This window comes from Haliotis rubra, unplaced genomic scaffold (genome assembly GCF_003918875.1).
Source record: "Haliotis rubra isolate DU_JTF1 unplaced genomic scaffold, ASM391887v1 Scf51, whole genome shotgun sequence".
Classification (NCBI taxonomy): Eukaryota; Metazoa; Mollusca; class Gastropoda; order Lepetellida; family Haliotidae; genus Haliotis; species Haliotis rubra.
In genome coordinates this window covers 860,466-874,744 of record NW_025767202.1, presented here as the reverse complement: position 1 = coordinate 874,744, position 14,279 = coordinate 860,466, and the positions used below count along the sequence as shown (strand labels likewise).

At 45.0% G+C, this 14,279-nt stretch overlaps 1 protein-coding gene and 1 long non-coding RNA gene across 2 annotated transcripts; one reads left to right on the top strand and one right to left on the bottom strand.

Moving 5' to 3' along the window:
* The first annotated feature begins 4,869 nt into the window (after positions 1-4,869).
* On the top strand, positions 4,870-6,134 carry LOC124292184 (glycine-rich cell wall structural protein 1.0-like). Its single transcript, XM_046729236.1, has 2 exons — positions 4,870-4,894; positions 5,197-6,134. Exons 1-2 carry the CDS (start codon positions 4,870-4,872, stop codon positions 6,132-6,134), a joined length of 963 nt encoding a protein of 320 aa, XP_046585192.1.
* Positions 6,135-11,336: 5,202 nt separating this feature from the next.
* Positions 11,337-12,846, bottom strand: LOC124292243. The gene is made up of 2 exons (XR_006902395.1): positions 12,590-12,846; positions 11,337-12,031 (listed from the first exon to the last, which is right to left on the bottom strand). It is a non-coding gene; the product is annotated as an uncharacterized LOC124292243 (long non-coding RNA).
* Between the last annotated feature and the right edge of the window lie 1,433 nt (positions 12,847-14,279).

Genomic DNA, 14,279 nt, shown 5'->3' with positions numbered 1-14,279 from the left:
TATAAGCCTGCTTCACATTAAACAGGTGCGCGCGCAAGTCTATCGACAACGTCAAAGTGAGATGCCACATTGGAATGTGTTTTGTAATGAAAAGAGTCCTCCGTTAACACAATACCTCACAGTGGGAAACAACAAACAAGTTCAACATTGTCCGGATCATAACAAGGGATAGCACCCCGAAATTTGCACTACGCATTTCCATTGTCCAACGATCCTTAACTTGGCGAGGAGCTGTGCGTGGGTAACTTTCTAAACTCCCCTGCCGTTAGCGCATACCTCGACGGCCAAATCGCATGTTAGCAGAGCCAAATATTTTAGCGATGCGTTTTATTATTGTAATAAAAATGAACTCAGTTCGGATAGACAAAGTGGGTGGTCGAATGACCTTTGTCTCTGTCCCAACCAACACAATGACCTGTCTCAATTTAAAGGACATGGCTTACAGGTTATGAAGGGGAGATATTACGGACAATTAAAGAGATTTAGAGATGCCATTTTCTTGAAACGTTTCACCGAGAATGAAAGGTTTGGCGGCCCGAGTGGGTGGATAACGGTATTTTTTAAGACGGGGATGGGATGAGCGATGGATGAGGGAGCTGAGCGGTGGGGGGAGCAGGAGCTGGGGGTGCAGGGTGGTGACGGAACAGGGTGATGGAGGAGTAGGGTTATGGCGGTGCATGGTCACGGGGGTACAGGAAAGGCTGAACTGAAGATGGAATGCTGGAGCGTAAGGACGGGCCTCAGACAAGGATCCTACTGTATAATAGCATGTCAAAACGTGTAGGCGGACTGTACAATGGTTTTATTCTTTAGCCCAAAACGTGAAAAATGGACATTTACATTTTCAAAGGTTCCACACAATTAAGGTTCTATTCACTGTCAAGAATTCCATAATATCCCTCGATAAATGATATTAGTAACAGCGTTTTTAAAAAGAAAAAAAAACATCAAGAAAGCTTATGTAGGCATATTATTTCCGACCAATATCAATAATTTTTCGTCAGGATCAATAAAGGTTTTAAATGATTAGTTGTCATTTATATTTCATATTTTACTGTACACATCATTCCTTAATATGGCACTGTTTAGATTTTGTACATAGTTAATTCGAGCAATGACTAGTCTTTTAATAGTTTAATTCTATTACTGTGTAAAATACTGTATAAATCTGTGATAATCGAAATGCATACTGAAATCTAGTTAAGCTCTGCAAAAATCCGACCACTTCACAATCTCGAGCTCTTGAACGAATTATTATTAAAGCATTATTATGTAAACCCAAATGCTTATTTAAAATAATATATGGTACACTCAAAATAGAAATTCTATCTGCGTGCGGTAAGGAGGGTATCCCGCTGGCCATACTTTGGTCCAGGCTGTCAGTTTAACAGTTCAGTAAAGTGTCGACTGGGCTGATGGGTAATTGTGGATCTATATCCACGGGGCGTCAGGCATGTGGGGGCATATATACAATCTAAAGAACACTTATTTCCCTCGCGCGTGCGTGAGTGTATTGGGTTGTGGAGATGGGGTGGGGGAGGTTTGCAGGTGTCGAGTGAAGATGATGTTTGTGGGGATGCTGTGCAGGGTGCCGGAGTTATTTTAGGGATATAATTAACGTGACCAATATTATGAGCTTCTTCAAATGAAATATGAAATTACGTCCTGGACGTTTCATATGGTTGAGAATGTGCTTACACGTTTACATCTAGTGTTGATGTTCTAAAGATTCCGTGGACGTGTTAAATTAGATTATCTATACTCTGTGTGTGTATATATTTCCTATTTCATCAAGGACAACCCCTTAAGGTTCGCACACCTGTACCAAAGCTACTCAATTACAGACTACCTATAGAAATCCATGCCACTTAAGTTCATTAACGTTATATATGTCTTTAATTTTGAACTCAAGTCCCTAAAAACAAAAACAAATAACAAAAGGGCGAAAATTAAAAAACACACAATGCAAATCACTGCAAGCAAACAAAAATATTTGAAACAGTTTCACAGGTGGATTGACTGTAAACTGGACTGGGCTAAGAGTAAGTGTGTTGTGTAACTCAGGATGATTACTTACAGGATGGTATCATACTTAAAGTTTAACAATCTTTTAATTACAAACCACGAGGCCAAAACACGTAATACTCTGTTCTTATCATTGAGCTATAAATGATTTAATTGGCGAGTCCAGCTGAAGTCTTCGTGTAACATTAAAGCTGGTGATATTTGAATGTTGCCACTTTTCCACTGTACGTATTCTGTTTCAGATTTAATGCTATTGAAAACCAATACTAAATAAATTTTATGAAGATGTAGCTTTCTGCCGGTTAAATTTATGATGAAAATGTTTTTAAAGGTTATTTATTCTCTAAAGATAAAATGGCGTGGGATTATACAGAAAATAGTTCCAGCCCTGTACACGTCTGTAGATTATGAGAAAAATACTCAACATGCGATGAATGTCGAAAATTGAAACCACGTACAAGATCTCAAATTTTAGCGGTAAACATGCAAATCCCCAGTCCTTATCACGTTGGGGCCCCTGAATAACTTTAATGAACGAATGTAGCGCAGCCTCGGCTACCTGGTGATACTACAGCCTGTACACATAAGGACTTGTCGAAGGTAACACGTCAGGTCCACCACCGTGTAGATCGTCTCTCGCCGCACTAGGTAAAGAAATACCTCAAAGGTTTCCCGCAACCGTTTTATCTGAAAGCCAATCTCTATTTACAGAGTTTTTGCCTCCAAACCACAATCATTCTTGGGTTTGGCCAACCTCCGCCCAAAGTTCGTATTAATACACTGTTGTGGTATCATTGTGTGCCGATCTTTTCATGTCGGCCTCAATGTGGTTAAGAAAAAATCCATAAAGACGCGAATTTTCGTAAACAAACCCCCAAGCAACGGATTCCTTGATCGTGTTCTTTTCTTTTAATTACGAAACCTGATTACGACTTTGCGGTCGGAATACACCTCCGCCGTCTGTGATATAGTTCTCGCATTTCAGGCCTCTCAATAGTTGGTAGCGCTGTAGATAGGCCATTGCGTCTGAAGTGATCGAATTCTTCCAACATAGCGCTCTGTATCTGCACCGCTTAACCTCACCCCATCCGCCGAGTGCAAATAGATCCATACCGGTCTGCGGAGTGATTTCTCGCATGAAGCACGCGCTTGTCCAAGGCTATCAGTGACGCTTATTTTTGCAGGTGGTTTTAACATGACAGGGGGTTAAATTAAATCAGGAACAGAAATCTATAATTGTGTGGGCGCATCCAGGAAAAAATGCAATGAATCTAAACATACGTTTCCCTCTGTGGGGCGCAGATAAGACGGGCGCAACCTGATTCAACAGGTGTCGAGAGAAGATGGTGTTTGTGGGAATGCAGTGAGAAGTGCTAGGGTTATTTCAAGCACATGATTAATGTTGGTAACGAAAATAATGTGTTTGGCTTTCAAATGAAATCACTTTCTGGCAGGATTATGTGTTTCGGTGCATGTACACACTTTTACATGTAGACTTAAGTTTTTGAAGATCTATATTCACACAAAGACACTTTTCACAACAATTTCTATGATATTGTCACATCAGAATCTGACTTTATCAATACAGGTATGTTATCGATTTGGATAATATTTGACAACTAAGAATATGTTTGTTTCAGAGTTGTCGAATTATTAACGAAACGGTTATGAAGCAGTTTGAAGTTGTACATTAGCGGGAGCCTAGTTACCTCTGACTGTAACATCGAGCTCTTGTTTGCTTTTCATTTGACCCCTGAACCCGGATTCCTTCTGAGTAATTAGCTCTCGCATCATATTACCAAAACATGATCAGTAAAAACAAACTGAAATATTGAACAGGGCATCCATCAGTTTAAAATGCCACCTAAAATTCTTCAACATAAAATAAGCAATTATGCATCTGCAATTAGCTGTGGGAACAAAACCGTAAATGAAAGCAGCATATGTTGCGCGGATCACTTGACTTCACTCGAGTGCACTACTAACTCACCCAACTCACCATGTAACTCACCGTACTGGGAGGGGACGAGTGTCGATAGATGTACAGTGTACGTTATGCGTCTCTACCACAGACACTCACACTACTGGAGACCTGCAGTTAGTATGAAAGGTTAATCGACTGTATGTTGAACTGGAACGGTGAGTGAGTGAGTGTTGGTTGGGAGGGTGGGTGAGTGAGAGGGGGGGTGGATGTGTTGCTGAACGATTGAGTGAGTGAGTGAGTGAATGAGAGGATGGGAGTGAGCGAGTAAGAAGGCGGGTGGATATGTAGCTGAACGATTGAGTGAGTGAGTGAGTGAGTGAGTGAGAGAGGGATGGGAGTGAGCGAGTAAGAAGGTGGGTGGATGTGTAGTTGAATGATTGAGTGAAATGGTGGGTGCGTGAGTGAGTGAGCTAGTGAGAGAGAGGGTGGGAGTGAGTGAGAGGTAGGTGGTGAGTGAGTGAGTGATTGAGAGTGTGGGCGGTTGGGTGAGTTAGAGGTAATGTTGGTGTGTGGAAGGTAAGGGAGGGAGGGAGGTGGTGAGTGAGTGAGGGAGGGAGAGTGTGGGCGGTTGGATGAGTCAGAGGTAATGTCGGTGTGTGGTAGTGAGTGAGTGAGGGAGGGGGGGTGGTGGTGAGAGTGAGTGATTGAGAGTGTGGGCAGTTGGGTGAGTTAGAGGTAATGTCGGTGTGTGGGAGTGAGTGAGTGAGTGAGGGAGATGGTGGGTGGGTGAGCATGTCGTAAAACTTTAAACTTACAGTGACCTCGAGGGAGTGTAAGCTTGATGTTGTGTGTGTGTGGGTGGGGTGGGGGGTGGGGACGGGACGGGGACCACCAGGCTATTGAGAGAAGAAGACGACAGAATGGAGAGTGCGTTCTCCGTTACAGGTATGGAGTGGGACACATAGGATAACTGTGGGTTTGTTAGGGAAGTTTCGTGGTGTACGGTCTGGCGTGCGAGGTTGTGTTGCATGTGCTACATGTTACTATGTAACAAGTGGGAACCAGGGTGGAGAGGATCGTTTCTTGCTCGTGTCCGAGACGTTTGCCTTTCACACAACAAACCATGTTTTAACGGGTATTCAGTGTCCACAGAGGGTGGTGAAGAGAGACAGGGACGAGGTGGCTTCAGTAACTGTTGTGAAAAATAGCGCAGGTCAGCGGGTAAGGTTGTGAGTGTGTGGATTAAGGAGGGCAAAGGAGGGTGGGCAGGGACAAAGGGGCTTTGGGAGAGGGCAAAGGAGGGGTGGGCGAGTGGACAAAGGGGCTTTGGCGAGAGGGCAAAGGAGGGGTGGGCGAGGTGGACAAAGGGGCTTTGGCGAGGGGCAAAGGAGGGGTGGGCGAGGTGGACAAAGGGGGCTTTGGCGAGGGGCAAAGGAGGGGTGGGCGAGTGGACAAAGGAGGCTTTGGCGAGGGGCAAAGGAGGGGTGGGCGAGTGGACAAAGGGGCTTTGGCGAGGGGACAAGGGAGGGTGGGCGAGGGGACAAAGGGGGTGGGCGAGGTGGACAAGGGAGGGTGGGCGAGTGGACAAAGGAGGGTGGGCGAGTGGACAAAGGAGGGTGGGCGAGTGGAAAAGGAGTGGTTGGGGTGGACAAAGGAGGGGTGGGCGAGTGGACAAAGGAGGGGTGGGCGGTGGACAAAGGGTGGTGGGCGGTGGACAAAGGGGTGGGCGAGTGGACAAGGAGGGGTGGGCGGTGGACAAGGAGGGGTGGGCGAGTGGACAAAGGAGGCTGGGCGAGTGGACAAAGGAGGGTGGGCGAGTGGACAAAGGAGGGTGGGCGAGTGGACAAAGGAGGGCGAGGGACGAGAGGGTGGACAAAGGGGAGGGGTGGGCGAGTGGACAAAGGGGGGTGGGCGAGTGGACAAAGGAGGGGTGGGCGAGTGGACAAAGGAGGGTGGGCGAGGGGAGGGGGTGGGCGGAGGGGTGGGCGGGCGGTCGACAAAGGGGGGCAGCGAGGCGAGTGGACAAAGGGAGGGTGGGCGAGTGGACAACAAGGAGGGACGGGCAAAGGAGGAGGGGTGGGCGTGTGGACAAAGGGATGGGCGAGTGGACAAAGGAGGGCGGGCGAGTGGACAAGGAGGGTGGGCGAGTGGACAACGGGGCGGGCGAGTGGACAAAGGAGGGTAGGCGAGTGGGCAAAGGAGGGTGGGCGGGTGTCAAAGGAGGGTGGGCGTGTGGACAAAGGAGAGGTGGGCGAGAGGGCAAAGGGTGGGGGCGAGAGGGACAAAGGAGGGTGGGTGTGTGGACAAAGGAGGGTGGGTGGGGAGGGTGGCTGAGTTGACAAAGGAGGGGTGGGCGAGTGGACAAAGGAGGGGATGAGCGAGTGTAAATGGTACATAAGTATGACCCTGATGACCACCAGCTGAAGCATAGTAACTAATGGTATGACAAATTTCGTGATACTCGATTTACACCAAGTGTTGATACAACAGAAGAAGGGCGCTATTTTAAAAGAGGAGACGATGGGCGACCGAATCTGGGTTCAAATGGACACCATTATTTAAAAGTTCTGACATACCTTTATGTCGCAGTTTCTTCTGTTCCCATGGCAACAGATTTGTCTGAAAATGGCTCCAACGTCTGTATAAATTACGCGGTCAGTGAACTTTATTTGGGTTAGCGGTACATCGACTTGGAAGTCTGAAAATCCCGGGCTGTAAAAAAAACTACTGCAATAAAATGTTTCAATTGGTAAATGTTATCAGGAATGCTGGTATGACATCACGGGAGTGTCCGTTTATATCCTCAGCGAGGCATCGGTGATGCTTCACCTGCAGCATCTCAAGCGCGGTACCGTTACGGCATGCTTCATCAAAGGGTATAGTTAAGGAGAGGTTTGAGGCTGACGCGTTTCTATCTCCTGCCATATGAACCCGACTATCAAAGTTATTTATTAATTTAAAACATGATTGACTGTCTTCGAGTGTTGAACTCTAATCATCCTTCGATAAGAAATCCGTCGCTATTGTTCTTTATAGCAGACATACAATTATGTGTGTTAAACAGACGCCTGGGTCCGCTTTGGCGATCTTAACCCTTAAAAACCCATGAGACTGCCTGGAGGACTTCGGTCGTGCGTAGGTCGTTTTGTGGAAGCAAACCCTGAATAGTGGTCAGTCTTTAACAGTTGTATCACGTGGGTGTGGGGTGTGGGGTGTGGGGTATCGGGTGTGGGGTGTGAGGTGTGGGGTGTCGGATGTGGGATGTGGGATGTGGGATGTGGGGTGTGGGATGTGGGATGTGGGATGTGGGATGTGGGGTGTGGGGTGTGGGATGTGGGATGTGGAATGTGGGGTGTGGGATGTGGGGTGTGGGATGTGGGGTGTGGGGTGTGGGGTGTGGGATGTGGGGTGTGTGGGTGTGGGGTGTGGGATGTGGGGTGTGGGGTGTGGGGGTGTGGGGTGGGGTGTGGGGTGGGGATGTGGGGTGTCGGATGTGGGTGAGACGCACAGTGTGGTATGATGGTGGGAAGCAGGTATTAGACGGTTACCGCTCAGGAGAAACGCTTGGTTCCTACGTGTAAACATTGTCAGGCCGAATATGGGATTGAAACCCACGATAACAGTTTTCTGATACAACTCATCGCAGTGAATAGCTTGGGCTATCCGTTTTGTCATTAGAGTTAATATGCCGTATTAATATGCGTTCAGCAGCAACCGAAGATCTCTTATGACACCACCCTGGAAGATCCGGGTTAGAATTGATCTTCAGTGACCCATGCTTGTCTCCCCGTGAAGATCCGGGTTAGAATTGGCCTTCAGTAACCCATGCTTGTCGTAAGAGGCGACTAACGGGATCAGGTGATCAGGCTCGCTGACTTCGTTGACACATGTCATCGTATCCCAATTGTAGATCGATGTTCATGTTATTGATCACTGGATTGTCTGGTCCAGACTCGATTATTTACAGACCGCCGCCATATGGCTGGAATATTGCTGAGTGCGGCGTAAAACTAAACTCACTGACTGACTGACTCACTCACTCATTCACTCACTCACTCTTAAAACACACTGGCCTCGAACTTTGGTCCATCATCGAGCAGATACCAAATCTCTCCTTCCTCATCACCACATCAAAGCATACTGTTTTGGATGTATCCCAGAATGTTTTCATGAGACACTATGATAGACTATAGTGCCAAACAAATGGAACTCATGGAGAAATGATGTTGTTATACTAAGACTTCGGGCCCAAATACTGTATCATACACATTACAGTCAAACCATTGCTCTACTAAGAGTGCATGTTCCGATTCCAACTATATCACCGCCATCAGTGTGTGCATCATCTTCAGCCAACGGCGCTAATTGTGTAATCTCTCTGGGAGTAGCTTTTCGTGTGGAAAGATAAGTTTAAAGAAGCATACTTTTTGGCCAGATTGCTTGACATTTCTTTGAATATGTATCAAATACTTTTAACTGGATGACTTTTGAGATAAAAGTTCACTTTAAGGTGACTCGCATATTGTCTGAGGCGAAATTAGCACTCGATAATAGTGCATCTCTACATCTCTACAGCAGTCTTCACTCCAGTCGCAACTTGTCCCCTAGCTAAGATTGCTTTTGAGAAACAAACTTCAAGACGATAACACCGTGACTACGTAAGGTGTTCCATTTTGTCCTTCATCAAATCAATTTCTTGATCTTCATCAGGTCTACGTCTTGGTCTTTCGTTAGATCAATTTGTTGCTTCGTCAGATCAACTTCTTGGTCCTCCATCAGATTCACGTCTTGGTTCATTATTAGATCAACTTCTCAATCAACGCCTTAGTCCTTCGTCAGATCAACCTCTTGCTCATCGTATCAACTTATTAGTCCTTTACCGGGTCTACTTCTTGGTCCTCTAACAGATCAACTTTAATGGATGACCGAGTTGCAGTTCTACGGGACTACGGATCATGATAACCTGAACAATTGCACCAAGAAATTCTTTGTTGACCCCAGATTGTGTAAGGTTTAAAGAATAGCGATACGGTACAGTGGTCATGGGGGGATTCGGCCAAACCTTCCCAGGCTTGATTTATAAACCACTCCTATCAGATTACAAAGAGCAGCTTACCTCCGCACACTAACTGGGTAGAATGTTGGTAAATATCCTAATCCCCCCTTAAGCCACGTACCACTATCGGTGTATACGTTCCCAAAATACCTCTTCGATATGGAACATTATAATGAGAATAATGCTTGAAAACAGTATTGTGGTTAGGTAAGTACTGTACAAGCCTTAAAAAGTAATCAGCATGGAATTTGCCCTCAGTCCAGCTGAAGTAACGTATGTATAATAAAATTCTGAAGATAACGTGTCTGTTTTTCGTTGATCAGCAAAAGGAATAGTATACGTGTTTCAATGTTTCTGTATCATGCCTTTCTACACAGAAAAAATGTACTCTCTACTACCTAATAATAATAGTGTCTGTATACGTGTACTATAGGACTGTGGCATCTGAAAGGCAAATAAAGATTGATACTCGATCGCCCTCAATTACTGTGCTGTTCGCATGAAAGTGTTTGAGTATCATGCTCGCAAAAAACACGCAGATACAAGTAAATGGGCTCCGTGCGTTATATAATACACGTGTAAATCGTAAATTAGTGAGTGTGTTAGTGAGTGAGTATTGATTTACGCCGCTTTGTCAGTATTCCAGCAATATCACAACGGGGATACCAGAAATGGGCTTCACACATTGTACCCATGTGGGTTATCAAACCCGGGTTTTGGGTGAGACGAGCGAGCGCTATACCACTAGGCTAACATCGTAAATTAGTAAAGTCGAGGCGACATCTTCATGAATATTTCCTATATTCCAAATATATGTGGATCTCCCCTATTCATTGTATGGGTGACAATGCTCCCACTCTATATCTACTCTATGGAAGATCAGCCTCGACTTCGAGATTCAGCGTCCCACCTAATCACGGTGTACTATATACACTATAACTCTGTGTACAAAGGTTGACACTCAGCACCATGCACGTGCAAGCCACCATTGCCTCGTTTGGGGGACATCGTTTACTTGTTCGTGTGCAAACTTTGGCCAACATGGCACTACTCAAGAACTACCGCACGATATCAGAACACACCAGCTTGCATCATATTATAACGAATCCGCTTCCCCCCTCCTGTTTACAGACCCGATGTACATGTGCATTACTACACCGCTTTTTTCTCGATTTGATTATCAACCCTAGGAGCTGTACTAACAAGCGCCATCTGGGAGGCCCTCGTCGCTATGCAAGCGTCTGTACCGATAACTCACAGAAGACGGTATTTCGCGACCGCTAAATAATGTTTTCTTTGTAAATTGCGCTTCGGGCTAACTAGTTATCAAACGTTTTCTCAAATAAAGCGATTAAGCGATTTTGTCTTGAAGGAATCTCAACAGGTTCATCGTGGAGCACCGGGTATGGTGCGACCCAAGTCAAACACCCCCAATTAAAGCTAGATTTGCACTAGCGCACTGTTGTCTTAAACGTGTATGGTTGAACGTTTCAATATATCTATTTTTATATTCAACATTTTTCATAGAGCGTCAATACAGGAACCAGGGTTGCACTCATTTATATCATAAAACATACCAGTTGAGAATGAGATGAAACCGTTTCGTTCAGTCAGCAGTCGTGTACGTGTTTTGACAAACTTTAATTTGAACCTAATGCACTGAGTTCAACTTGTTGTACATACAGCGGGAGATGGAATGCCTCCCCATCTATACCGTGAAAGACGTACTCAATACAAACATCCAGGTGAGAGTCACCAGTTGGGGATAATTTCTTTATAGTTTTTCTTTAACTTTAAAGTGCTTGTGATGAAATGACAAAACGGACCACTTCAAAGACAGGGGTAAATGTCCTCCGTAGTGAACCTATAACACGCGCTTCAGTTCTAAAGAGAAACAAGTTCTTCAAAAGTTGAAGAACAAAAGGTATCCCTTGGCGGGTCTGGAACCTCTGTCTCTCTAATTGTCTGCTTGAGAGAGGAGCAAATGGGATTGTTTACACTCGGAATAGCCCACACCATTCTCTACAGCACGTGCTGCACGTGTCTCTGCCTACAGAGGGACCTATTCGGTGAAAAATCGGGCGGCAACGAACTGAACAGTTTTGACATGTGATATTACAAGTGAGTTTAGTTTTACGCCGCACTCAGCAATATTCCAGCTCTATGGCGGCGGTCTGTAAATAATCGAGTCTGGACCACACAATCCAGTGATCAACAATATGAGCATCGATCTGCGCAATAGGGAACCGATGACATGTGTCATCCAAGCCAGCGAGCCTGACCAACCGACCCCGAATATTACAAGTGACATAATTGAGTACATAACATGCATTACTGGTTGAAGTGATATTTATTTCACATACGTTATAAACACATACGCACGCATATAAAGTCCCATAGATGATTGCTGCCTCTACACTAGAGTTTTCACACGCCATATTCGTTCACATCGTCGTAACTCGCCAGAGTATTTTGACGTTAGAATACTGGTCAACTGAGATCACGACAAAGTTTCTTTCTTTAAAACAAAAATAGTTCACTGTTTGCCGAATTCCCAAACTTTCTTGTATTTAGTTACTTCGTCTGTATGCATCCCTTCTATGTAAGTGTACATGTCCAGACGTCCACATAATTCAGTGGTTAGGAAATTGAGCTCCCCAGTCTCCTCACTGAGAGGGTGAGTGAGTGAGTTTAGTTTTACGCTGCTTTTTAATATATTCCAGCAATATCACGGCGGGGGACACCAGAAATGGGCTTCACATATTGTACCCATGTGGGGAATCGAACCCGGGCCTTCGGCGTGATGAGCGAACGCTTTAACCACTGGCCATCTACCGCCATCTCCTCACTGAGAGTTACATATACGTGGTGTATCAAAGGTCAAGTCGGACTGAGTCTCAAGTGGTCAATACTTGTGGATGAGGGTCCAGGGAGCCCACACCACCCCGGGCACTCTCTGCCACTTGTCTTGGTGGGTTCTTGTAGACGGTCAAGCCCGGGTCAGCTTGTCCCCTCGGGCTGACTGCCTAACAACATGAAAGAAAGACCACACGTAAATCGACAGAATCCGGTGTATATGAGATGAAGTTAAAGATGAACTGATATTCACAAAAATAATTTTTAAAAATCTTTAAGTGCATATCATGTACGTATTTTTAACCATTTGTTGGGGTTTTCTTTATTTAAGAAAATGACGTTCGTTTGTTTATTCCATTTCTCAAATTAATATGCACAACGTCGCCATGATATATGTTGTATGTGTTTTTCTCTTCCTTTCTCTTTAATAGATTCATTTTGTTAATTTTTATTAAAGAGTAAAACAACGTTTTCACACCATCTGAATGTGTTGCGAGCGTTGTTTAGCATGCTAGGCTAAGCATTCACACTTTAGCGTTAACAGCTATGCGAAGAAGTCAGAATGCGAAGTGAAGTGGAATACTACAACTCCCATGCATAAACAGGCCAACTTGTTAAAGACATTCCATCACTGCTTCCAAACAAAACCTTTTTGACACACAAGTTATTTCAAGAATGTTAAAAATTACGCGAAAATCCCCTCGAACACGTGTCGTAGAATTACTTACTGGCAAAACCTTCGGCGCCCTGCACTTTCCTGCGCTAAGTATGCTGAAGTGTGTTTCTCCAGAAGAACAGAGAAACGCAGGACCGATTTAACAACTGTTAGGGCTCTCAAAGAAACAAGTGTATGCATTTTAAAGCTATCGTGAAAGATTGTGGGGGTTAAATTGGTAGAAGGCAAAACAGGGGGTCAAATCTTCGCATGGAATTCAAACCGCCGGGCTCTTGGTAGACAGTCAAGTAAACCGCAAGTGCTGCACGGGCCAGACATTCAGCACGTGCTCGGGGAGTGCCGACTCAACGGGCCATCAGGGGCATGTAAAAGGCGTGTAAATCATGTTCCGTGGAAATGTTAAAATCTACTTGAGTGTAAAAGATATGAATAACGTGCTATTCAAGTTCATTGAACGAGCCACACGGTAATCAAACAAATTCAATGCACGTGCAAATGCTGTGAAAACACCGACGTAAGTACGTAAGATTCATATATAAATACCTGCAAACCCAAGTAAATGTAAATCTATGAGAATTTTAGTGTAAACAATTGCCAGTTATTGATGTGTTTTTTGAGGGGTGAACACGACAGAAAAAGTATTACCTGACAACACTAATAGCAATGGCTTTATGTCCACGTGTTACAGCGATTAAGCTGAATTAATTGTTCCTGTGTTGACGTTGATGAATTACTGGACATCTGAAGCTGATAAAAAGCCGAGTAAAATGGGGAGACTGTTCACATTCACAAACGAACGAGCTTTGATTGCTTTTACTGGCAATTAGGTTTCGCTGGAGATGTTTCTTCCAATATACTACTCCCTGGTAGAGCGTTGGTTTGTTGTTTAACACCGCACTGAGCAATATTCCTTCTATGTGGCGGCAGTCGTTAAATAATCCAGTGATCAACAGCATGAACATCGGTCTACGCCACTGGGATAGGATGACATGTGTCAAGATAGCGAGCCTGACCACCGATCCCGTTAGTCGCCCCTTACGGCAAGCATGGGCTACTGAAGACCAATTCTAACCCGGATCTTCACAGGTCCCCAGGTCTAGCAAAACAAATGTTCAATAAGACAAAAAGCTCAATTTCAATGCTGTCTCCGTAGTCTTACGGACAGGGGGTCTTCCCGGACTGCACAACTCGGTGGTTCAATCTCAGGTCGCCAAAACAGATGAAACTTATTGTTACCTTTCCTGGCGCTCAAAATAAAGGCAATTTTCGGGGGGTGGTCGGCTCGGACTCAGTATAATGTGTCCATGTTAAACTGCGGCATGGTATATCAAGTGGTTAGTTCTACGTGAGGGAGCGGTGGGGTAGCCTAGTGGTTAAAGCGTTCGCTCGTCATGCTGAAGACCCGGGTTCGATTCCCCGCATTGGTATATTGTATGAAGCCCGTTCCCGATGTCCCCCGCCATGATATTGCTGGGATATTTCTAAAAGCGACGTAAAACTATACTCACTCACTCACTATAATGTGAGTTTGGGTTTTTATGTCTCTTTGAAAAATATTCTATTTTTAACACGGTTTATCAACTGGATGTGGAAGGAAAGTCGGAAGTGATGTCGGTCTCAGACATTTTACCATTTTGGTGGAACCCAAGAACACCGGCATGGTTCTGACAATATAGAAATGTGGTGCGATAGAACCATGGTTCGAACATATAGGTGCCCGAGTGACGCAACTCTGCACATAT